The sequence below is a fragment of the Aulonocara stuartgranti genome, assembly GCF_965226115.1.
Source record: "Aulonocara stuartgranti genome assembly, chromosome: 7".
Lineage (NCBI taxonomy): Eukaryota > Metazoa > Chordata > Actinopteri > Cichliformes > Cichlidae > Aulonocara > Aulonocara stuartgranti.
Window position 1 is genome coordinate 2,500,202 of NC_138945.1, and position 22,533 is coordinate 2,522,734.

The window sequence follows — 22,533 nt, forward strand, 5'->3', positions numbered from 1 at the left end:
CCAGGCTGGGACTTGATCCAAAAGGAAAATACTGAAGAGAAACAGAGAAGAAACAGACTGTGTTTGCTGGAATTCAAGACAACAAAAGGACACTGAGAGAAGAGGACAGTGACCAGTGAGAGGCGAAGCTGGACGAGTTCGACTGTGAGAATACAGGGTGTAATTGGACTGAAATGGAAGCTTGAACTCATGATGGTTTAGAGATGTCCACCGTCACAAACAAAGAGGTAAACAAGAATAGAAAACACACATAGACAAAGTGTTACATGTGAAATTATTTCTGGAAAGAATCAGAAGTGAGATAGTTTTGAATTAAGAAATCAGAGAAAAGATGCATGAATTAAACCTGACTATAACATATAGAGGCAATGAAGAAAGCAGCTTACACTTACTGAACATTAACAAAATACATAGGAAAAGCAATGAAGACCTGCTTACACGTATATACATGACATAAGTTGGGATTTCTGACCAGAGAAAGGGAAACGGGTAGTTTAAGTACTTATGATAATAATGAAAATGTCTCAGTTGTGTTTCTATAGGGGCGAAACAGATCTGGATCAATTTTCCACGTGCGGCGGTCGGAAGAAACCTGTAGGTTAACTTGACTGGACATGCCAAGGCAAGTTTCTGGTTGAATTGTTCACAGCGCCATGTCTCCATAAACATGACAAGTGGGCCCTAACTTCTGGCTAAGGAGCAGGAATAAGGTGGGAACTTAAAATTTGGGTTAGCAGATTTGGGAAAGAAACTGACGGCTTAAGTGGAGAATTGTGCAGGAGTCTGACACACTGCAAAAGCAACATATGCAAGTTCACATACACAAACAGAAAATGCATTAACCTTATAAAGACAAGACAAGCTCATGGAGTTTAATGCATAGACACTGATTAACCCTGGCCAAGAACACAAACATATGCAATGAAGAACAGCTTGCTATTTTGTATGAATGATACAATGGTGTGAATGTTTAATAAAATGCATTTGAGTTTGTAATTGAGGAATAGAAGAAGCCATATGACAAAGGGAGTGAGTTATGAAAACAAAAAGTGATTAAAGTAGTTTTAAAAAGAGTGACTTAGGAGTGCTCTCGTACTGAGTGATCAAAACCAGTGATAACTGTAGAAAGAAATAACATAATTTAATAAGTTGGGAATGTTTAAACATATGTTTCTGTTGTTACAGCTTTTTGAGAGATGACTCAGTATGCACATTAGCTGGAGTGAGTGGTGACGTAGGAGCTTCCTGTATGTGCGTGACTGAGGAAGTGACTTTCAGAAGAGGAAGCATGGCAGACGAGAAGTGCAGATTGGGGTAGGGAATTTATAGTTTAGCGATTATATGATGTCGTAAGGGGTCTTATGCTGAATTTAAGAGCATAAGGGGGTGATTTTTGTGTGCAAATTGTGTGGTTTTAATGAGACTTTCGGTGTATTGAGGAGGTGAAATTATGTGGTGGTAAAATACTTGCGTGTTTAAGGTTGTTGAGGTTGTTGTGGTGATGGGTTGATTCGGTCAGTTAGGTTTGGGTTGGTGTTTTTGTTTTTAATAGAGGGAGTTTTAGGAAACATGGACATGTCTGGGAGGGGCCCATTATTTTGTAACAGTGCACTTAAAGAAAACCTGTCAGGTGATTTTGTTTTGTTTTTATGAGCTAACAATCAGCTCTATTTTTTCCATTTCTGTTTTAAGCAGGCCTGCAACAGCGCTGAAAATTATCGGGAAGAGCAAATATAAGGCGGCTTTCCAGATTACAATTGGCTGAGGAAAAAGCTACCTGGGGACTGATCAAGGTCGTAAGTCCCTGTAAAAAGGATTTTATGCGAGTCAATCCAGTCCAAAAGCATAAAGAAATATTTTCCTATGGAAAATAAAAAATGACTGAGCTCATTTTGCTGAGGGTGGAGTATCTGATCGTGCGGGAAGCTCCACTATCAGCAAATACATGGTGTGACTGCATGTGAGTGAATGTGTGACTGAATGTGAGTGAGGATGAATTAATGTGGACAAACAATTGTTTTTACCAGAGAAAATTTGTTGACTGCGGTTAGATTATGGGATTATAGTATATTGTTGGGAGAATGCCAAATGCTAAAGGGGAAATATTTTTTGATGTAACTCAGTTATCATTAATTGAAGAAACACATGACTGATAACTGTTCTGTTTTAAGTTTATTTTTATGACATAGAATTGGATCATGAGTGGGGAAAACTGAGCATTTTTAAGTTTTGTATAGTATCTTGACACATGAAATGTATCAAGATAAAGGGGGGTTTAGGGTTTAATAATTTAATTGTTTAATAATTTAGGATCATTTCAGGACCTTTTGGGTTTTTGATCATTTGGATATGGTAAAACTGAAACTGTTATTTTTAAGTTAAGGTTAAAGGATTAAAGTGAACTTGTCATGGTTTGCGGGGCAAGCCGTGTGGAGTTGTAGAAAAGGACCCAAAAGGCGGCAGCTCTGGTGCAGGTGAATATTTATTTACAATGGTGGGCACAAAACAGCACTGGTGGAAAAACAAGAAACCGGAAACCTAAACTGGGTAAGCTAATAACACAAACCAGAAATGAGGATGCAGGGAGGTCCGGGGAAATACACAAGAGACGCAGGGAGACCGAGGGGAAACAACACAGACAAACCAGCAACTACCATAACAGAAGACACAACTTAAATACACCCAGAGAACACAGGGAGATTACACACAGGTGGGGAACACAGGTGACACTGATAAACATAACGAGACAGGGCAGGAGTGAACACAACATTACGCATACTGACGAAAGACTGTCAAAGTAAAACAGGAAGTACACAGAGGTTCAGACAGGAGGAGAGAGAGCACGGGGAGAACACAGACATAACAGGCTGGGGGAAACATGGAATAAACACAAAGAGAGACGAGAGCTCATAAATACACAGAGGGGCACAAGGGGGTAAGAGTCACAAAGGGAAAAAACACTTAGGGAACACCACAACAGGACACCTGAGAAAACCTGGCCTAAATAAGGAGTGAAAATACAAGGAACCAAGAATACTGGGCCAACATGGCCCAGGACCATGACAGAACTGAATCCTGTTTAGAAGATACAATGCCGGTTTTTCAAAGCCGTGAATAAATATTAGAGGGAAAATTAGTGAGGGTTGAAGGAGTAGAACAGCTTTGATTTCTTTTTGATTTCTAGAAGAAGTGGTTATAATGTAGGCTTACACATACAGATATTACATAGAAGGTATTTTTAGGATAAAGGGGAGAGCTTATAAATAGAAATGATTTGTATACATATTGCATTTTTGAGATGAGTTATTGAAGTTATTGAAGGATTGCACACGCTTACAGACACAGAGTTAAGAAACACACATGACAGTATTGATTCCAGGCAAAAGGCCCTAAATTCATTTAGCTTTTAACTGAACTTAAAGAAGGACCAAAGAGGAAGGAAAGCATATATTTTGGTTAAATCTGATAAACTAGAATTAGAAGGTATTGTTACATTAAAAGGAGCAAAATGAAATAAAAAGGCTATACCAAAATGGGTTATAACATAGGAAATGTGAGGTTAAAATGAAGTTAACACATAGGAGTTGTTTTTAGGCAGCATTTAGCTATGATGAAATTTATGCAGGAGTAATTGCTTATATGCTTAAACTTAATTGATTAAAGTGGTTGTTTTCTTTTGGATCTTTTAGAGTAGAGGAACTTGCAGCAGCGACAATTTGTGCACAGGATGTTGATGATCAGATAAGGGAAAATAGAGCGAGCAACTGGACGTGAAAGCAGGGCTTAAAGAGTTTTAAGGTGATGAGTAACGTTGAAGAATATACATAAATACAAGTCAATAAGTTAAGAGCATAATTAGGATCATGCTTTTGATTAAAGAGTCCCAAAAAGGATAAGTTAGGGAGATGCAAGAAAAGGTGTTTTGTTTCCTTTGCAGAAGATCTCAGCGACCACAGGAGGGGCGAGGATCCTGGAGATCTCGAGGCCTGCTAAACCACCAGAGAGGGTCTGAGCGAGGACACAATGTATTGCGACCTCTGGTGTTCCAGAGGTCGAGAGAGGGAGTGTGGAGCAGGGAAATTATTTTACTGCTATTGTTAAATAATTGTCATCATTACCATTGCATTAATAATATAATCTGGAGTTTATATTGCATTCAGGGGTTAAACAGTGTCTCTTTCAGAAAGACTGAGTTGCAGGCTGACAGGAAGTTGTATGCAGAAGTGGAAGTTATTTTGAGCCGCAGGCTAAGACGAGGCTTTAACAATGTAACAGATAGCTTTAAGAAGGCTTTAAGCAGTTATGACTATTTTATACACAATGCATATCTGTGCTTATTAAAGAGTTGGAGCTCGGTCAATTAATTGGGGGTCGGAAGCTTTGTTCGGCGCGATGTTCGGACAATCTATTGTGCAAGTGACTTGGAGCCATAGAAGGAATTGCAATACATGCTTACAAAACACTTATATATCAGATCATTTTATATTAAGGTTTTAGTAGAGGTTCTTGGTTAAAACATTTATTTAGTAGAAGACAGACACATAGTCTCAGTGAGCCTCTGTCCTGGTGAAAGGTCAGAAGTGCAACAGGTGAATTGAGAAAGAGCATGTGAGGTCGTGACACACACACATGAGTTAGATTTATTTAGAGGAGAGAGAGGTTACTCATGTCTGGCTGTAACTGCAAAAGTGTCTCGGTAAAAGAGGAACCGTTCCTTGTTGTCTCGGCAAGAAAGAGGAACAAGACAAGAACTGAAAGGTAGACAGGAAGGGCCAGCCATGAAAATAGAAGATGATCTTCTGGGGTAAAAGCCAGAAGATCATCTTGTATAAATCTATGTATAAAATGTATCTGTGACGCATGAAGGGGCGTCAGTAAATCAAACCCTGATGCTATAAAATATCTGTTCATGCTTTGATTAAGTCGAGGACTACTGGCTGTCTGCGTACAGAGTGTCTTCCCACGCGTGTATTCATTAAAATCATTGTTTGACCAAGATCTTCTGGACCAAGAGTGGTTTGTACTCTCCCTCCTCAATTTTGAACCTTAACAGTGTATATATACACACACATATATATATATATGTGTGTGTATATATATATATATATATATATATATACACATATATATATACATATACAAATAACAAATAATTTCCCCCAGGGATCAATAAAGTATTCTGATTCTGATTCTTTCCTTTTTTTAAAAGAAACTAGGGGAGTTCTAACAGCTGGGCTGGAACTAAAAGCATCAGTGATGTGGCACTTTTAAAGTTGAGACCCCACCCTAAAATTTCCACTCAGCATTAACTCTTCTCTGTTTTACTTTCACAGCTCAAGTGGGGGAGGGGTACTCTATTTCTAAGTTCACGACAGTCAGCCTTTATTATATTGAGGGCAGTGTCAGTGTCTCTACAACAGTTCTACATTCTATGATAACACATTTCTAAACTCTAAACACCTTTTTCAGTTAAAGCCTAACTGATGGCGGCCTGATGCAACATTGAGGCTTCTCACGGTTTTGCTTCGAGTTACGAGCTGTGTCCGTTAGGCTTTCCGAGAAGTGACGTTAGTCTCGAGGAAAATATGTCCTGCTTTTTTTATTTTTTAAAGGAAATGGCGTCATCACTCAGTAGGTGTTATAAAGCTCTGTTTTCACATAGGCCAGAGCATTTGTAGGAAGAAGTGAGCAGCTGCAGCTTAGACACCAATTCAAGATGATTGAAAGAGAGGTAGCAGTTGAAGCGTTGGGTGTAATTTGCAATGCAAAAGTAACTTCAGTTCCAGAACAAAATTCCGGAGCACGCAGTGTAGCTTTCCAAGGCTTGGCCTCTTCCAGTTCCGCAGCATCAACTCTGTCTGCAAACCAGCTCATTTCTGCGGTCTTGGGTGGCGATGAAACCTGGTAAATATGATCGATGTCACTCTTGTTAGTCATCAAAACTGAATGCAGGTTTTATCTTTATGTATTTAGTCTTTTTATTTAGTGGTCTAGGTAGAGACTTAGGACCTTAAGTGTTTGTTATTTTTTAATTCAAATTTCGACATTGTTCATCGTATGCTGGATTAAATTTAAACTACCCCTGAGTCTCGATTTTTAGTCTTAATTTAAGAAAGATTGATTTCACCCAGAGATTGTTAACCTCTATAACAGAAAGCAGCCTGTTGAGGATAACATGAAGATATAGCTAATCTGCTTTGAACCTGCATCCTTTTCTGCTAACTTACAGCCCACTGTCAAGAAGCAACTTTGCCAGGATTCAAAGTGTTCTCCAAGGTGGAGAGCTTTCTGAAAGCTTCACCAGCTTGACATTTGATGAAAGGACAAGAGGGGGAAAGACTTATATCATCGATCAGGATGAATTCTTTGACCGCAAGTTTGACTTCGACTTCACTGGGCTGAGAGACACAGAGACCTATTGCAGAGGTGGAGAGGTGTATGAACGTCCATGTGGTTGGCAACGCTTTGCCATCAAGGTAAACACAGATGACTGACTTCAGTACTACTACATTACACAGTAAAAGATCTGGGCAGTCATCATCGATATTATCAAATATATCACAGTATTCGTCAGTAATGCTAAATCAGTAACATAGTCCCTCAGTTCATCCAGTTTAGCACCAGTCGTAAAGCTCACCTCAGCGCTGGCGCCTGTGGAGAAAGTAACATGCTTTAATAGCTTTTGCTCCTTTATTCATCAACGGTGATCAACGGTTTTGTTCTGAGTTTTGCACCTGAACGCTCCAAACTTTGCAAAGCTGTTCCGTTTTTTTAAAGTCACTTTTTTATTTTACGAAAATGTTTTAGGTCCTGGACAAGTATGATGGAAATGCATGGCTCGGAACCCAGTACCGGAGCACCCAGTCAGTGCCGGGGGAGTGGCCCGTGTCCTACCACGGGACGTCAAAGGAAGGTGCTGAGGGCATCATCGAAGGATTCTACAAGGTTAGATTTTATTATTACTGCTGTTAGTTTTATTGGAGACAATAATGCACTGTGTTACTGGTTAGCCCAGAGTAAATTGTAGCTGTAAATGTAAATTATGTTTCACTTTTATTTAACAGCCGGGCCCGGGTCAAGCCTACGGCAGAGGGATTTATTCCACTCCTTACATCAACGAGGCCATCCATTATTCCAGAATATTCACCTCTGCTCATAATGGCAAGAAGTACAGAGTGATTCTGCAGAATCGGATCAACCCAACTTATAGAGAGAAATACTACGACGGTAAATACTGGCTGGTTCGCATCTCAGCTGGATTACCGGTGGAAAAAGAACAGGAGATGGTGAAACGGGCCATCCGTCCTTATGGCCTTCTGCTGAAAGAGGTCTAAAATGGAGAGAAACACATCTCAATAAAACCCACAAATCTGACCTATAAAGTATTTTTTTATACTTGTATAAGTTTACTAAACGTAAACTCTGTTGTAGTTGATATAAGAAAAAATGTGGGTAAAGGATTCCAAGGCTGTGTGACTGCTGTCTGAAAGCTGGAATAAAAAAGCTTCACTAAAACTGCTTCTGTGAATTTCTTGCACTGAAAACATGTTTCTGTGTTCAGATGTCAGTAAAGAATATCCCATTAAATTGTGTTTTAAGAGGTGAAGCTACAGCCCAAACAAATGTTTCTACTATCAGACCAGGGGACAGGAGTTACTAATAAACTTTATAAGAGAACGCTAACCAACAAAGCACGTTATTCAGCATATGAATGAGTTTTAATGAACAATCTTGGGCATTAGATTATGACAAAAACATACACTAGTAAAACATCCAAACTCCTGTCTGAGGGTCAGTCCTTTACGAGTGTACTTGGATCACGGTGCAGGTATTCTGTCCTTCTACAGCATCTCTCAAACAACGACTGTCCACAAAGCAAAACTAAACTTTACAGGCACAAAACAAACAAAATATATAAAACAGTTAATAACTGTGTATTTTCATCCTCGTGAAATCCTCCACTCCTGTTTCCAGACAGAATAACAGATTCCTGTGATTATGTTTATCAGAGCAGTGTCTCAAACGTCAGTGTGAAAATAAACATTCGTATGCTACAGGACGCTCCAGCACAGAGTGAACACCATCCCCACAGATACAGCCGTCAGGGAAACAGAAGAACACCACATCATCAAAGCCCTGAGTAAATGTGCTTGTCCCAGCTGGGCATTTGTCAAAGCTGTGAGTGGGCGATAAGGCGTCTAGGAGAGGATCTCAAAACTAGATTATAGGTGCAGACAGGTGTAAGCCAGCTCCTCTGTTCAAGGATGGTCGTTCACAGTGGACGTGGACGCCTTGATCTCAATAACTCACACAATCAGGTGAGGCAAAGTCTCACAATAATTGTGGTAATCTTTACTGACTGTACATCACCTGCAGAAGCTTTTACATGGTATTTAATTTTAATCAAACGACAACAAACAAAATGTTCACCAACTAACTGACAGAAGCATGTTCTGACTCACATCAGTCCTAGCTGAGTTTTCAGATTAAAACACACTCTCGGGTCGGACATTTAAAGGTTACTGAAGTGTCCTCTTGAGAAACTCGACCAGAAGGTGATGAGGGAAACCAAAATCCATCTGAATCACCACAAAGCCCTGCAGCAGAGATAAGAGGCAGAAGCTGTGAGAATGCAGGGATACAACACATGCAGAAAGAGAGGAAGGAGAAGACTCACGTCCCGGGGAAGCACCTCAGGGTTAAAGAGATCAAACTGGTACAATCCCTGTTTGTCCAGAAGCCTGGTTAGCTCAACTCCCAGAACTGGAACAAACCACAAAAGCATCCTTCAGAGTGGAAATGACACACTAACTGTACAAAGGCTTATTTACACCATCTGCTCTCGCTCTCTGACACAGATGTAACACCGGCTGTGAAGCTGGATTTAACCTTCTAGCACCTGCGTCCACATATGTGGACATCACACTTCGGGTTATTTAGACCAAAATACTCAATTTTGCTCTACAAGGGCCTGATATCCACTTACGAGGACATTATACTGCTACTGTTCTATCGAAAATTTAAACGAATATCCTCATAAGTGGCTCTGATTTTTCTTAGAAACAAAAATCAGGTAAAAAAATAAAATCAGGTAATTCTTTGTTTTTACATTCATCGGGCCCCAATCAGCCCAAATAGCAAAGAGAAATTAAAAATGCTGTCGTGGAAGAGTTCATGTCTTAGGAGGTTAAGGAAGAAGTGCTTCAAGTTTTTAGAAAGTGTCTAGCACCATCTTCTGTCAGTACACAAGGTTACGTCACCAGGTTGATTTGTGCTATTAGATTCATTAATGCCAGCTGACTAATGACAGGACCAAGAAGTACTTTGAAAAAATGTAGGCAACAGAAAATAGTTGTTTTGATGAAATTCTCCTTCACTGCACGTGTCCGACATGACAGACTGAAGCTTTCGTGACAATTAGAACTTAGATTGGACTAATATTGTTTCCTATTATATTAACATAGCAAAAGGTTCAGTTACCTTTTTACAAAAGTGGTGAGTAGAATTCGCTACTCTTTACTTTCTAACTATATTTCTGAGGCTGCACGGTTTTACTTTTACTGGAGTATAGAAGTTATTTAGTGCTTAAACTTTTTACAGGAGTATTTGTAACACAGAGATCTGTAATTTCGTAAAGAAAGTCTACACTTTTGTCAACGCTGATCCAGCTTCACTTACTGACCTGTTTTTGAGAGCGAAATGGTGTAAATGAGCCTTTATACATGCAGTGATTATGTTCACTTTGAAGAATCATTCAAGCTGAAGCACTGGATCAGCTGTTTGATGGTAAATCAACAAGTGCTTTCATAAGTGTCTGGCAGAGAGGCGTAGTAATGATAAAACTCATGCAGTCTTATAGACTTTAGGAAAGCTTTATAATAATGTGAAAGGTTTGAGGACGGAGCTGAGGCGCTGTGTTTCTTACCAGACAGGACTTTGGGAGTTCCAACTTTCACCACAGCTTCCTTTAGGAACTCGAGTGCTTCATCATGTCGCTAGAAAGAAAGGGAAAGGTTACCGATGAAGTCTAACCAGAAATGGAAATGTTCAGTTTAACTGGGAATTAAATAATCTGAAGAAAGACTGAATTATTCACACTTAACAGTTCAGTAATAATGTACAAATCTGTGCAGCTTGTCATACATCTAAAATAACACTTTAACGTGTGTAGTGCTTTCAGGGTGAATTCATGAAAATTACTTTTTCAGCAGTGATTGAATTTTTTAAAGCATAAAGTTTGACGTGTTGTTTGACAGCAGCTCTATAAAGGATGTCAAAGGTACAAAATTAGCACAACCGCACCACAATATCCAAAATAAAGGAAATGGAGCAGGTTAAAAACACTCGTATTACTCTGACTGCCTACCTGCTGATCCTGTAACGGCAGCTCAGCTCTGAATGCTGAGATCCTAAATGAAAGAGGATCACAATCACACACAGGCGTAGACGAACAGGACAAACTGACCGAAGTTACATCTGCAGATAAGTTTTATATCAGATATCAGAGTCTAACACTTACATCCTTACACTTAGGTGAGAACAGTAAAAGTAGAAGTCAGACAGCACAGGTGAGCCTTTGGAGTTCCTTTTAAATCTTTTCTCCAAGCAACAGACTAAGGCTACGTTCACTCTGCAGGTCTTAATGCTCAATTCCGATTTTTTGATCAAATCCGATGTTTTTGTCTGCTCGTTCACACTACAAATAAAATGCGACAGAAAACGCGCTCTAGTGTGAACGCTCAAAGCGCCGCATGCGCAAAAGAAGACGTCACACACAACGCGCTCTGTTTAGACCCAGAGCAACAGCATTGTTTGACTGATGGCCTTAATATAAAGACTTCGGACTTTACGTTTCCCAATTTTTGCTGTAAGTTATTTTGTTATTTACATAATAATGTAAATAACCTAATAATGATCCTCATTGCTGTTTGAGAGGAGCGCTGCTTCAAAGGATAGCTGCAGATTATACAGAACAAAGAAAATGTTCACGTTTCTCCAACGTTGTCTTCTCAGCAGTTTCACCGGATGGACAGGAAGCGTTTGCGATGTCTTCTCCGGCGCTGATAGTTGGCGTCTGTCTTGTGTCAGTGACGTAAAAGATGGATTTAATGCGACATGACCATTCAAACAGCAGTCGCTTTCTAAAACATCGGATATGTATCGGATTCAGCACCACATACGAAAGTGACCCAGATCGGATTTGAAAATATCGGATTTGTGCCGTTCACACTGTCACACCATGATGGATAGATGGTCGCAGAGGGTCAAAAAAAATCGGATTTGATGCGCTTTCGCCTGCAGTGTGAACGCAGCCTAAGATCAACACCTTTGCCTTTACACTAGACTCTGAACTAGTTTGTTTTGATACCAAGATCACCAACTTGTTATTGGGGTCATTGTATAAAACACAGTGTGTTACACATTCAACCACATTACACTGTCTGAATATTCACTTAGCAAAAATGTAAAAAAATGAAAATTAAAGCCCAATCTTTCCAGGAGTGGAAGTCCCAGCAAAGGTCAGACTGTGCAAAGCTCAGAGAAATTACCCACGAGCACAAGATCTCTGGAACAATGTGCTTTGGACACACGAGACCAAAGTGGAGATGTTCGTCCATCATGCTCAGGACCACGTTTGGAGGAAACCAAACACCTCATGCACGAGCTCCTCTGTACACCAAAGCATTCTAGAGCCAAATGTTAGGCCACAGCTGCCGCCAGGACCAAACTGGGTCATCAGTCAAGGTGTTCAAAAATATGAGTCAACCAGTCTTACTCTGTTGGATGACCTTGCAGGAGGACTTTCTTGTTAACATAGGAAGTTGTGATGTCTACGGCCATGTCCTACACATCAAACACAAAGATCAAGACTTTGTAATTCATGGCTTTCTTATTCATTGCACAGACGCAATGTGTCAATACTGAGAATTAGAAGTGTTTCCCAGTTTGTCTCAGTATAGGAAAAGGCAGCTGGTACCGTCTGAAAGAAGAGTACTGGTGTGCCTTGGCCCTCACAGTGGAGCCGTCCAGATGCCTGCACCCAAACTGTGGTTCCCGAGGTGGAACTGTTCAAATGTGGAACAGATGAACTCCACAGTCTTAACTCTGGGGAAGCTGCATCCAGCAGACACTGAACACAAAAACACAAAATGCTTTACGTCCCATCTCAGAAAGTATATATTATATGCAGCTTTCACTCCTACCTTCCTAATAAGCTCAGGCATGGCAGTAGAGAGGTTTGTCCTGAGGAGCGTCTGAAATGATATTCAAGACTCAAACATGTACAGTGGTGTGAAAACGTGTTTGCCCCTCCTGACTTCATATTTGTGTATGTTTGTCACACTTAAATGTTTCAGATGATCACACAAATTTAAATATTAGATAAACATAACACATTTCTAAATAAAGGTGTTTTTTTATTAAGGGGTAAACAAAGTTAAAGTCTTCCTCCAATAGGACCTGCATGGTGGCGTAGACCAAGATGAAAACCACTGCTGAGCAAAGGAACATAAAGGCTCGTCTGTGGACCGACGAGACCAGAGTTAAACTTTTTGTAAGGTGTGTGTCCCGTTACATCTGGCGTAAAGGTAACGCAGTAGTTCAGAAAAGGAACATCATACCAACAGTAAAATATGGTCTGCTGCCCCGGACCTGGAGGACTTGCTGTGGTGAATGAAAAATTTGTTTGATGATCTGAACATTTAAATGTGACAAACATACAAGAAATAGGAAATTAGGAAGCAGGCAAGTTCAAACATCTGATCCCAGATCGAGCAAGAAGATACCACAAATGTCTGACTTGGAGCTTTTAGGTCAGGCTGAAGTACTTACGGTGAGCTCTTCTCCAGAGACATTCAGCTGAAAGCGGCCATCTTGGTGAGCTGCTTTGAGCATCGGGTTTAAGAACTGGTCTGCAGCCAAAACAACATTTGCATTAATAGCTTTCCACGTACAAATAAATGTTTTTCAATATATTTAAATAAAATTGTTTTTATTTTATTTTTGTACAAATAAACCTGTGAATGTTAAAGAGCATGGATGGGACACAGTTTGATCATCCTTTATCTGGTTTCAGTGTTTCAGCTACATAACCTCGACACTCTTTTGGCTCAGTGTCTTGACTTGACGGCTTTGAGGAGAAATGTTCCAATTTCAGGTTCCAGTCTTGTGTGGTGATTTGAAGCCTCGGTTTCCTGTTCTTGAACAGATGTGACACCTGGAGGAGTCTTCTGCTGATTTTGGTTTAAGGTTCAGAGACGCTCTTCTACATCCATTGGTTCTAACTTGGGCTTATTTCAGTTTCTGCTGCTCCTCTCTCTGGATATTCTTCTTTTTCAGACCATTTTCTGTGAACCCAGAGATGTTTGTGTGGGAAAATCCCAGCAGATCAGCAGCTTCTGAAATACTCCAACAGTTCGTCTGGCTCCAAAAACACTCCACGTTTACAGCCACTCAAGCCCCATTCTGAAGCTCAGACTGAACTCCAGCAGGCCGTCTTGAGCATGTCTATGTGTTAACCAACATACATGCTGTTTTTCATGTTTCTTTCTTTTGTGGCAGACTTCCAAAGCTACAAATTAATCTGAAACTTGTAAAGCCCCAACAAGTGGATGATCCAATATTAACAAGGACTTGGCAACAGTGGGGAGGAAGAACTCCCTTTAAACAACCTCCAGGAGGACCGAGCTCACAGAGGGCCACCCCTCTGCTGTGACTGGTGGGGGTGAGGGGATAGAGAAGACAGAAACGGGGAGCGTGGTCATTGCCTTCTATAGTACCTGGTGGAATTTCACTTCACAAAGGTGTAAATTACCTGGAAAATAAAATACACAAGATAAACACAGCGTCTGCTGCTAACCTGAAATCCAAAAGTAGATCATCCTGTCTTCAGTCAGGTGACTCGGCTGGAAAACCGATTCATTGATGACAGCAACCTTGTTGTTGTACTTGGTCAGTCCCTGGGATAGATGGAGCCCCACAGTGACCAACGAGATCATTATTAGACCCCTACGTGTCCTCCAGTACTGAAGAATTACTGCACATTACACTATTTAAAGGAGATCCAGCACTGCTGTGTATTCAACTATGTATCTAAAGTCATCATTTACCTTGTGGTATGATTCAATGTAGTTTGCTGTGATGACCGGAGCAGCAGCGATACCGATGTCCACACTGATGTCTCCATCAGTGAGGAACTGCTCTGCACACATGGATAAAATAGAAAACTTCAAAAAGTGGTCGATCACATAAAAGGCCAAAGACCTGATTTCTCTGGTATCTCACTGAAACAATCATATGTTGTTCCTTTGAAGTGTTGCTGGCACGCCTGCACGCATTTATAGGAAACTGTGGAAAGTGAAGCATTTTTCCCACTTTCTGTTGCTTTGAACATGTGCAGTGATAACTTAAAGAAGTCTATTCTCCTTGGCGTGTATGACCAGGGACGACAGGAGAAGAAGTTGAGCAATGACTCGCCACCACTGAGAAAAAATAATCCATAACATGAAAACTGACGCTGTACAAAATCAAGACACAGCTGCTTCATTGTCTTAAATATCTGTTCAAAATCCAATGAAATCTAATTTTTTGAAGAATTCTGGAGCAAAACATCAATTTCAGCTTCAAAGAGTTCGTCTTCCTGTCTTATTTTAATGTGCACTCCCTTAGCGTCGATTTCAAACAGATAAAAAAGGAGGCAGTTTGACAGGACTAATTCCTCACTGCACCTCGTCTGTCTGTATAGTCAGAAGGTTAAGACCACAGTCTTCAGACACCACGGCAGTAGAGAACATTTGTATGCAGGCTGTTTCACACATTTACATCCACACTGCCCTCCATGATTGGTAGTCCAACATGTCCTGGAAAACTGTCAGTTTATGACGAGCTGGAAGCGACAAACGATACAAAGAAACGACAAACATAGCAGGAGCCGGGCTTTTCTCAAGAGCTCTACGCTGACCTTAATCCAACAAGAACAAGAGCTGAAAACCTCAAAATCAAAAGACCGCCGCAGGAGCACCGTGCAACTCAAACACCCGCCGAGAAGTAAGAGTCATACTATGTTTTAGCATTTCTATTAAATATGTACTAAGACATCATTCATGGGAGATTATTTGGTGCCAATAATAAGCTTGTGCAGAAACAGATGCTTAACCCTTTAAAACCGGTCGGAGCGGGCTACTTTTAAATCCTTGTAGCTCTGCAACCACATAAGCTAGCGCAATAATTTTTTTTTGCATATGAAACCGGAGGAGTTGTACTTACATCTGATGCCATCAGCTTGTGCTAGGTCACAGTTTCCTTCCACATAAAGCTTTGCAAAAATTGCATAAAAACCACTTGCAGGAACAAAAACATAATATTCCAGAAACAGCTTTGCCGATTCGATCAGCTGTTCATAACACTTCCTACGTTGGAATAGACGTCAGCGCGAACTTTTGCATGTCCGCCATGACCTGCCCGAAACCGGAAGTAACGTCATTTTAGCGGAAATGTAGTTTTTTTACTATCAGGGCCTCATGAGCCTATACTGGTGTTTTTAAAAGTTATGTTTGACTTTATGACTTTCTGTGTCGTTTCTGGGATGCTTAGGACTCATGTTGCACTGCTGGAAATAGTTTATTTTGATGCACATGCTGTTTTTTTGCAAATCTGCATTATAATATTTATTTTCATTTTTCCTGCAGTATATAAAAATTGGTGTATCTCAAAAATAAAACTATGAAGACACTCAAAATAAATTTCCTGTGGTGGGAAACTATTTTGTTTTGAGGGATAAGCCTCTTAAATTTCTCTAACTAGAAATATATGTTAAAAAAACAAAAACAATTTTCAATTTTTTTGTAGTTTATTGCACTTTTTTGCAATTTGTGTAATTACTATGCACTTAATGCATGCATATTATTAAAATCTGGGCTATAATTGTTGTATTGATGTATATCAACTTGAAATGCTCCCAAAAATGGCTCCACAGCAGGTAAAAATATAATACAAGCTCTGGCGGACTTGGTTCTATGGTAGGTCTTAAAGGGTTAAGGAAAGGAAAGTGATTTTAATTCTAGATTTCAAACACTTCCTTCAGGTCTTCGCGTACCTGCCGTGTCCTGTATGAAGTCAGCCAGTATATTTGCCGCCTTGTTGATTTCCTTACAGATCTGTATTTGAGAAGACACCTGTCACTGCTTTATTCTTCTCAAAAATCATTGTTGTGCACATCATAGGTTTGTCTCTGTCGCCCTCACCTGTCCCTTGATGACCAGCTTGACAGTAAGTGTGATGAAGTCGGTGAAGAGCTTCTTCAGCCAGTTCGGCCTGACCACAAAAATGTTGACAGTCAGACACTGAGATTCATGCAGATGCTTCATTCCCACTTCTGTTACTTACTCTTTGTCTCCCTGCAGGTGCAGACGCAGCTTGTGAAAGTTCAAGTAACAGTCTGCTGTGTCTGCTGCTACCTTTCCATCACCGCAGTCTGACGGGGACACACAGGTGACAGAGGATAGCTAGTCAGTGTTTATATGATGCTTCATTGTGTGTCAGCTGGAACAAAAGAGACCGCCACATGCTACACTAGCAGCCACATTTTAAGATGGTGGATGATGACATCAAACTTTCACTGTATTATTATTATTATTATTATTATAAAATACACAAACATGGTTGCTCTTGGGAGTTACTGCAGTTTTCTGTGGAGGAAAAGTAAAATGCTACTAATAACGCAGTGTGAAATACAATACAGATGTAAAGTATTAATGGAAAACAAACATAAGGCTGACAAGCTGCAACACAAACGACACACGTTAAATCCCTGCAATATTTGTGCAGCGGCGCAGTTAGACTGAGTTTGTACTTCACTCAATCAACCTCTTCAAAAAAAATAACTAAAACTTTCACCACCAGGGGGCAGCCTTTTGCTAGATTTTTAGTTTTGGTGTAGCCGTCCAAGATACCAGGGCATGCGTCTGCTGTTCCTTCATGGGTTTCTTCCCATACTAAAGGCACACATGTTTGTTTAAGTGGAAATAATCTTACATGTTATAAAGTAGACCCTGCTTGTGTCAGACTGGATCTCCTTTCACCATCAGAACTGCCAGCACCTTCAAAAAGGTACTGGAAACGTTCACTCGGTCCATGCGGACAGTTACTGCACATCCGAGATGATAATCTCCCATCCCACCACATCCCAAAGGTGCTCTTCAGGACTGAGACCAGGTGACCGTGGAGGCCGTAGAGTGAAGTCATCATCATGTTTATTAAGAAACCAATGTGCGATTATTTCAGCTTTGTGATGTGACATGGTTTTCCTTCTGGAAGCAGGCGTCAACGGATGGCTGCACTGTGATGGGCACGGTCAGCAGGAACACTCAGGTAACAATGCTCAGTGGGTACTTACATGTGCCATTACAGCAACAGCACCACAAGCCTGAATCCCTGATGCAAGGCAGGATGGATCCATGTGGTTTATGGCAAATTCTGACACTGACATCTGAATGTTGCAGGAGAAATGGAGGCTCCAGTCTTCTGTTGTCTAGTTTAGGTGAGCCTGTATGAACTGTCCCCTCAGTTTCCTGTTCTTAGCTGACAGGAAGACATCCAGTGTGGTCTTCTGCTGCTGTAGCACATCTGCTTCAGGTTCAGAGAGGCTCTTCTGCACAGCTTGGTTGGAACAAGTGGTTAGAACTTGTAACAACTGCTGCCACCCTGTCAGTTCAAAGCAGGCTCGCCATTCTCCTCTGACCTCTCATTATGCCCTTTTTTTGTTTTACTAAACCTTAACAATCCACTGAGTTTTATGTGATCATTGTATGTTTTTATGTTCAGTCCTGATACATTCTGAAAGCTTTGAATACATTAATGGAGCTAGAACGTAAAGCATCAAAAAATGGAAAAAACTACCAAGATGAATGTGGAACAAAACACAAACCTAACCCAGGAACGGTGACTGCTGATGGGGTGGCTTGTTGAGAGGTCAAACAAACTGGTACATGATGTACTTACAAAGTTTGGGGTTGATTCCAAGATCAATCTGAGAGTCAATCTCAAAGTCAACTGAATGTCTGAAGTTAACACTAAAGAAAAAGAAAAATACAAATGAGAGTAAGGTCAAAGATCACAGGAAACAGGAGGGATTACTAATCCTCACTGCCTGAGAATTAGTAATCGCCCAGTCGCTGAAAATAATGTAATTCAACTAAAAAATGTTTAAAAACACCCACAAAATGCACAAAAGTCCATCTACCTATGCTAAAAACAAAGTATTAGTGCAGTGGTTTTCCCATCAGACTCAAACTGCAACAAAGCTATCCCAGCTAGTCAGCCATGTTGCTGCTATTTGACATTTAAACTCTGTGTCAAAGTTTAAAAAACCACCAAACAAAGAAAAACTGCTCGACTTTCAGTCATCGTTGAACTGAATCATTTCTAAAGCCCTGAAAACAAAACTACAGGAGGAAATGACATCAGATCGCTGCTGTGGTCGTATTACTGAGAAATAATCATTGATTCCAAAGTGAAGACTCATTCATTCAAATTAAATTGGAAGTTTTGGGCGCATTGGAGTATGAAGAGCATTAGCATGAAAGAAAGTCGGTCTCCATAGAGACCCGTGTTAAAACTATAACCTGTTTTGAGCAAAACCAGGGCTGCTCTTGTTAAGGTTCAAAATTGAGGAGGGAGAGTACAAACCACTCATGGTCCAGAGGATCTTGGTCCAACAATGATTTTAATGAACACACGTGTGGGAAGACACTCTGTACGCAGACAGCCAGTAGTCCTCGACTTAATCAAAGCATGAACAGATATTTTATAGCATCAGGGTTTGATTTACTGACGCCCCTTCATGCGTCACAGATACATTTTATACATAGATCAGACTTTTAACCCAGAAGATCATCTTCTATTTTCATGGCTGGCCCTTCCTGTCTACCTTTCAGTTCTTGTCTTGTTCCTCTTTCTTGCCGAGACAACAAGGAACGGTTCCTCTTTTACCGAGACACTTTTGCAGTTACAGCCAGACATGAGTAACCTCTCTCTCCTCTAAATAAATCTAACTCATGTGTGTGTGTCACGACCTCACATGCTCTTTCTCAATTCACCTGTTGCACTTCTGACCTTTCACCAGGACAGAGGCTCACTGAGACTATGTGTATGTCTTCTACTAAATAAATGTTTTAACCAAGAACCTCTACTAAAACCTTAATATAAAATGATCTGATATATAAGTGTTTTGTAAGCATGTATTGCAATTCCTTCTATGTTCTAGTTTTCCCTCAGCATGGATCATCTAGACACTCTCACTAGATGAAGCTTAAGACCTTTAAAGAACCTGAACATCAACTCAAATAAGCACAGATATGCAATATGTATAAAATAGTTATAACTGCACCTGGAATACAAAGTTAATTTAATACCTGTATGCATAAAACCTTAAAGCCTTCTTAAAGCTATATGTTACATTGTTAAAGCCTCATCTTAGCCTGCTGCTCAAAATAACTTCCTGCTTTCACTTCTGCATACAACTTCCTGTCAGCCTGCAACTCAGTCTTTCTGAAAGAGACACTGTTTAACCCCTGAATGCAATATAAACTCCAGATTATATTATTAATGCAATGGTAATGATGACAATTATTTAACAATAGCAGTAAAATAATTTCCCTGCTCCACACTCTCTAATGCGAACGTGGATTTGGATTTTTTATGGTTTAAATTAGCAGCGTTGCTTCTCTGATCTTGTTTTAAAGGTAACAATTGTGCAGCATGTGGCTAAACTACAACCAAACACAACTTGACAGTAGCATCACTGAGTCCAGTATCCACACTTCTCATCAGACAAACAGTAACATGATTCAGCGAGGTGATGTGCAGTAGTCTCTAAGAATCTGTAGATCAGATCATATGGTGGTGTGTGTGTGTGTGTGTGTGTGTGTGTGTGTGTGTGTGTGTGTGTGTGTGTGTGTGTGTGTGTGTGTGTGTCACTGTCGGTCACACATACTCACAGCCAGCTGCCGTATCCATACTGGATGCTGCCCTTGAACACTGCAGACACATTGCTTATCTCCATGGCGATGCCTTCACCTGGATGCAGCTCAAACGCGCTCTGACCAATCGACAGGTTGTGAATCTCCAAACTGGACGGTGAAGGACGGACACGCTTTTTCACCATGGGTGTCACATATATGTTTATAGTGTGTGTGTGTGTCTCCTCACTTGTCCAGGCCGTACATGACCTTTCCAATGAAGAGCAGGGACTTCTCCCCCTTCATGCTCGGGTATCGGGCGTGTTGAAAAGCCGCCTCGATCACTTTAGTGGTTTTCTCATTCACTGCAAAGATAAAAGCACGTGTGCTCTAAAACACCACAGGGTTGTGATCTGTGGTGACCTAATCTGACAGATGAGCCGACGTGAATACTTCCCATTAAGTACAACTTTCAGAACTGGCTGAAAACAAGTCTTATTTTCCATTTAAATGTTTTAATCTTTTTGTTTTATTAGCACCAAATTGCAATAATCACATGAATGAACTTCATAAGACCCTAAAACATCAGTGAGGAGAAAAGAAACTTTAACACAACCAGACTGAGGTTTGTGGCAGATAGATGTGACGTGCACTTCACCTGACGACCAACTGAATGAAATCATGTTAAAGCTGCTGCTGCTATTTCACTGCAAACAGGGAAAACTATCCGGGAACTTCACTGAATGTATGTGTTTGAATAAAATCGTCACTCTGTTCCTGCTCTTTGGTTCCAGAAAGTCGCTGCTTGAGTGGATGATTAGATAAAATCAATAAATGGAGTCAAATAAATTCCAGGAAAAAAAGACTCACACACGACAGCAGCGGGGTAGGTGAGCCTGCACACGGCTCCGGTGAATCTGTAGGCTGAAGCGGGGTCCTGCAGGCAGCAGTGGGATGTGCCGAACCAGGACAGCAACGACAGCAGCAGCAGCAGCGGGACTTTGCCGGGCATCGTGCATGAGGTGGTTTTCCCTCTCTGAGAACTGGCTGAGGTGTCTAACCCTGTGGACGGTTCTGTCGGAGCACGGCAGGTGAATCCTGGTTCCCTCGGTTCTGGCTTTACTAACGGATCATCAGGAACATGGAAAACTGTGCTCCTGATATCTGTGCTGACAGAGAAAGACAAGTCTTGTGCTTCAGACTCGTTGAAAGGACAAACACTGACTCAGGTCTGTCCCCGTTAAAGTAAACTGATCAAAGTCCAACCTGTCCTATCACCTCAGGTATGAGCACAGACTCTGGAGTTTTGAGCTCTTCAGCGGGACAAAGAATGCATCCCTTTCTTTTCAAACTGGGACAAAACAAGAAGCAGAAGGCAACACTGCCAGCATACGTACCCCACAAAGACGCCTTAAAAGTGAGCAAAAGGACACGGAGCCTCTGATTCCAGCCTTTCCTCCTCTCATCAGGGGACTAACATTCAGGGCCAGCGTTTCTGAATAAATGCAGGGTCACAATGAAACAGGAGCTCCCTGTAAGAGGAGACGAAAGGGGAGGTACAGCTGACGGAGCCTGGACGTAACAACAAAGGGGGCACTGATCTAGCTGGGGCCTTAACAGGAATCAATAAGTGTGGGTGTTTTATGTGCGATGGCATCAGCTGACTTTATTGATTGGTTCTTCCACTCTAAAAACACGAGTGTGAGACAGAAACGAGAGGCTGTGGGAGGCACAAGTTCACCAACCTGGACAAAGGCAGCCCGCTCTCAGCTGCTGCAGATGATTGGTCCAGTGACACGAAGCTGCTTATTGCTCTGTTCCTGAAAGGTTTGGACACACTGCAGGTACTCCCGAGCTCTGAAACCAAGTCAAGCAAAACATCTACATGAATGAAGAAACGTCGCTCAGCAGTCCGCATCTTCTGTGCTTCTGCTATCAGCACATGAACATGAGCTCACTGCATGAGGATCCAGCGTGGCTGTCTGCATGCAGGTGGATGAGCTGCTTGCTGTGGTAACGTGTCAGCTCCAGTTTGATTCCCACACGTTACCTGTTTACACTGAGGGAGGAGGCTGGAGCAGAAAACTCTGGAGGCAGAGCTACAACATGCGTTTTCTGGACACTTATTCATCAGCTACAATAACACCATATGGAAAAAGAAGACTGCCCCCTGGTGGTGAAAGGTTTGACTTCGCTTTTCCCTTTACCAGGAAATTTTGCACTACCTAAATAATTATTTCTGACTTCTAATGCAATAACCTGTGTTTGTATCTGATTACATTTTAATTTCAAAAGGAAATACACTAAAATTCCATTTAATAACAGGAGGCTTACACCCCTTGGATGCAGGCAGAGCAGCCAAACTTTGCATTGGCCTGTTTTTAACTAGTGGATTCTACTTTGTATTAATTATTTGCATTCGGCAAATCAAGCCAACCTGCAAATATAATTGTTAGCTTGCTGTGCTGAACCTATAATTTGAATGTATTTGTACTGTGACTGTGCCTGCAGGCAGCACATGCAGTGGGGGGACTTGAGCCTCAGTATGTTTAAACATGCGGTCATCAAACTCAAACAT

The 22,533-nt window shown here is 41.0% G+C and overlaps 2 protein-coding genes across 5 annotated transcripts; one reads left to right on the forward strand and one right to left on the reverse strand.

Annotated features, from left to right (window-relative positions):
• Positions 1-5,178: 5,178 nt before the first annotated feature.
• Positions 5,179-7,515, forward strand: LOC309709746 (uncharacterized protein). The gene is made up of 4 exons (XM_082538565.1): positions 5,179-5,904; positions 6,230-6,476; positions 6,808-6,945; positions 7,065-7,515. Exons 1-4 carry the CDS (start codon positions 5,717-5,719, stop codon positions 7,332-7,334), a joined length of 843 nt encoding a protein of 280 aa, XP_082394691.1. The 5' UTR covers positions 5,179-5,716; the 3' UTR covers positions 7,335-7,515.
• A 783-nt stretch (positions 7,516-8,298) lies between these two features.
• cetp (cholesteryl ester transfer protein, plasma) lies at positions 8,299-22,499 on the reverse strand. Of its 4 annotated transcripts, none has more exons than XM_082542655.1 (20): positions 22,006-22,499; positions 21,701-21,812; positions 21,353-21,487; positions 20,826-21,119; positions 20,206-20,320; positions 19,995-20,126; positions 17,998-18,068; positions 16,384-16,471; positions 16,242-16,311; positions 16,094-16,154; positions 14,109-14,200; positions 13,859-13,958; positions 12,832-12,911; positions 12,204-12,254; positions 11,978-12,130; positions 11,777-11,844; positions 10,367-10,409; positions 9,926-9,995; positions 8,678-8,763; positions 8,299-8,597 (listed from the first exon to the last, which is right to left on the reverse strand). In XM_082542655.1, the coding sequence occupies exons 4-20, from the start codon at positions 20,965-20,967 to the stop codon at positions 8,520-8,522; spliced, it is 1,500 nt and encodes a 499-aa protein (XP_082398781.1). In that variant the 5' UTR covers positions 20,968-21,119; positions 21,353-21,487; positions 21,701-21,812; positions 22,006-22,499; the 3' UTR covers positions 8,299-8,519. The 4 variants fall into 4 exon arrangements, with proteins under 4 accessions (XP_082398781.1, XP_082398779.1, XP_082398780.1 ...); XM_082542653.1 differs by having other exon boundaries at positions 21,914-22,499; XM_082542654.1 differs by having other exon boundaries at positions 21,353-21,450; positions 21,701-22,499.
• Positions 22,500-22,533: the final 34 nt, after the last annotated feature.

Coding starts and splice junctions, on each gene's coding strand:
- LOC309709746 (XM_082538565.1), top strand. CDS start 5,717: ATGATTGAAAGAGAGGTAGCAGTTGAAGCGTTGGGTGTAATTTGCAAT. Junction 5,905..6,229: donor TTGGGTGGCGATGAAACCTG/GTAAATATGATC, acceptor GCTAACTTACAG/CCCACTGTCAAGAAGCAACT. Junction 6,477..6,807: donor GGCAACGCTTTGCCATCAAG/GTAAACACAGAT, acceptor AAAATGTTTTAG/GTCCTGGACAAGTATGATGG.
- cetp (XM_082542655.1), bottom strand. CDS start 20,967: ATGCCCGGCAAAGTCCCGCTGCTGCTGCTGCTGTCGTTGCTGTCCTGG. Junction 11,845..11,977: donor CAGTACTCTTCTTTCAGACG/GTACCAGCTGCC, acceptor TTTGATGTGTAG/GACATGGCCGTAGACATCAC. Junction 8,598..8,677: donor CTGAGGTGCTTCCCCGGGAC/GTGAGTCTTCTC, acceptor TCTCTGCTGCAG/GGCTTTGTGGTGATTCAGAT.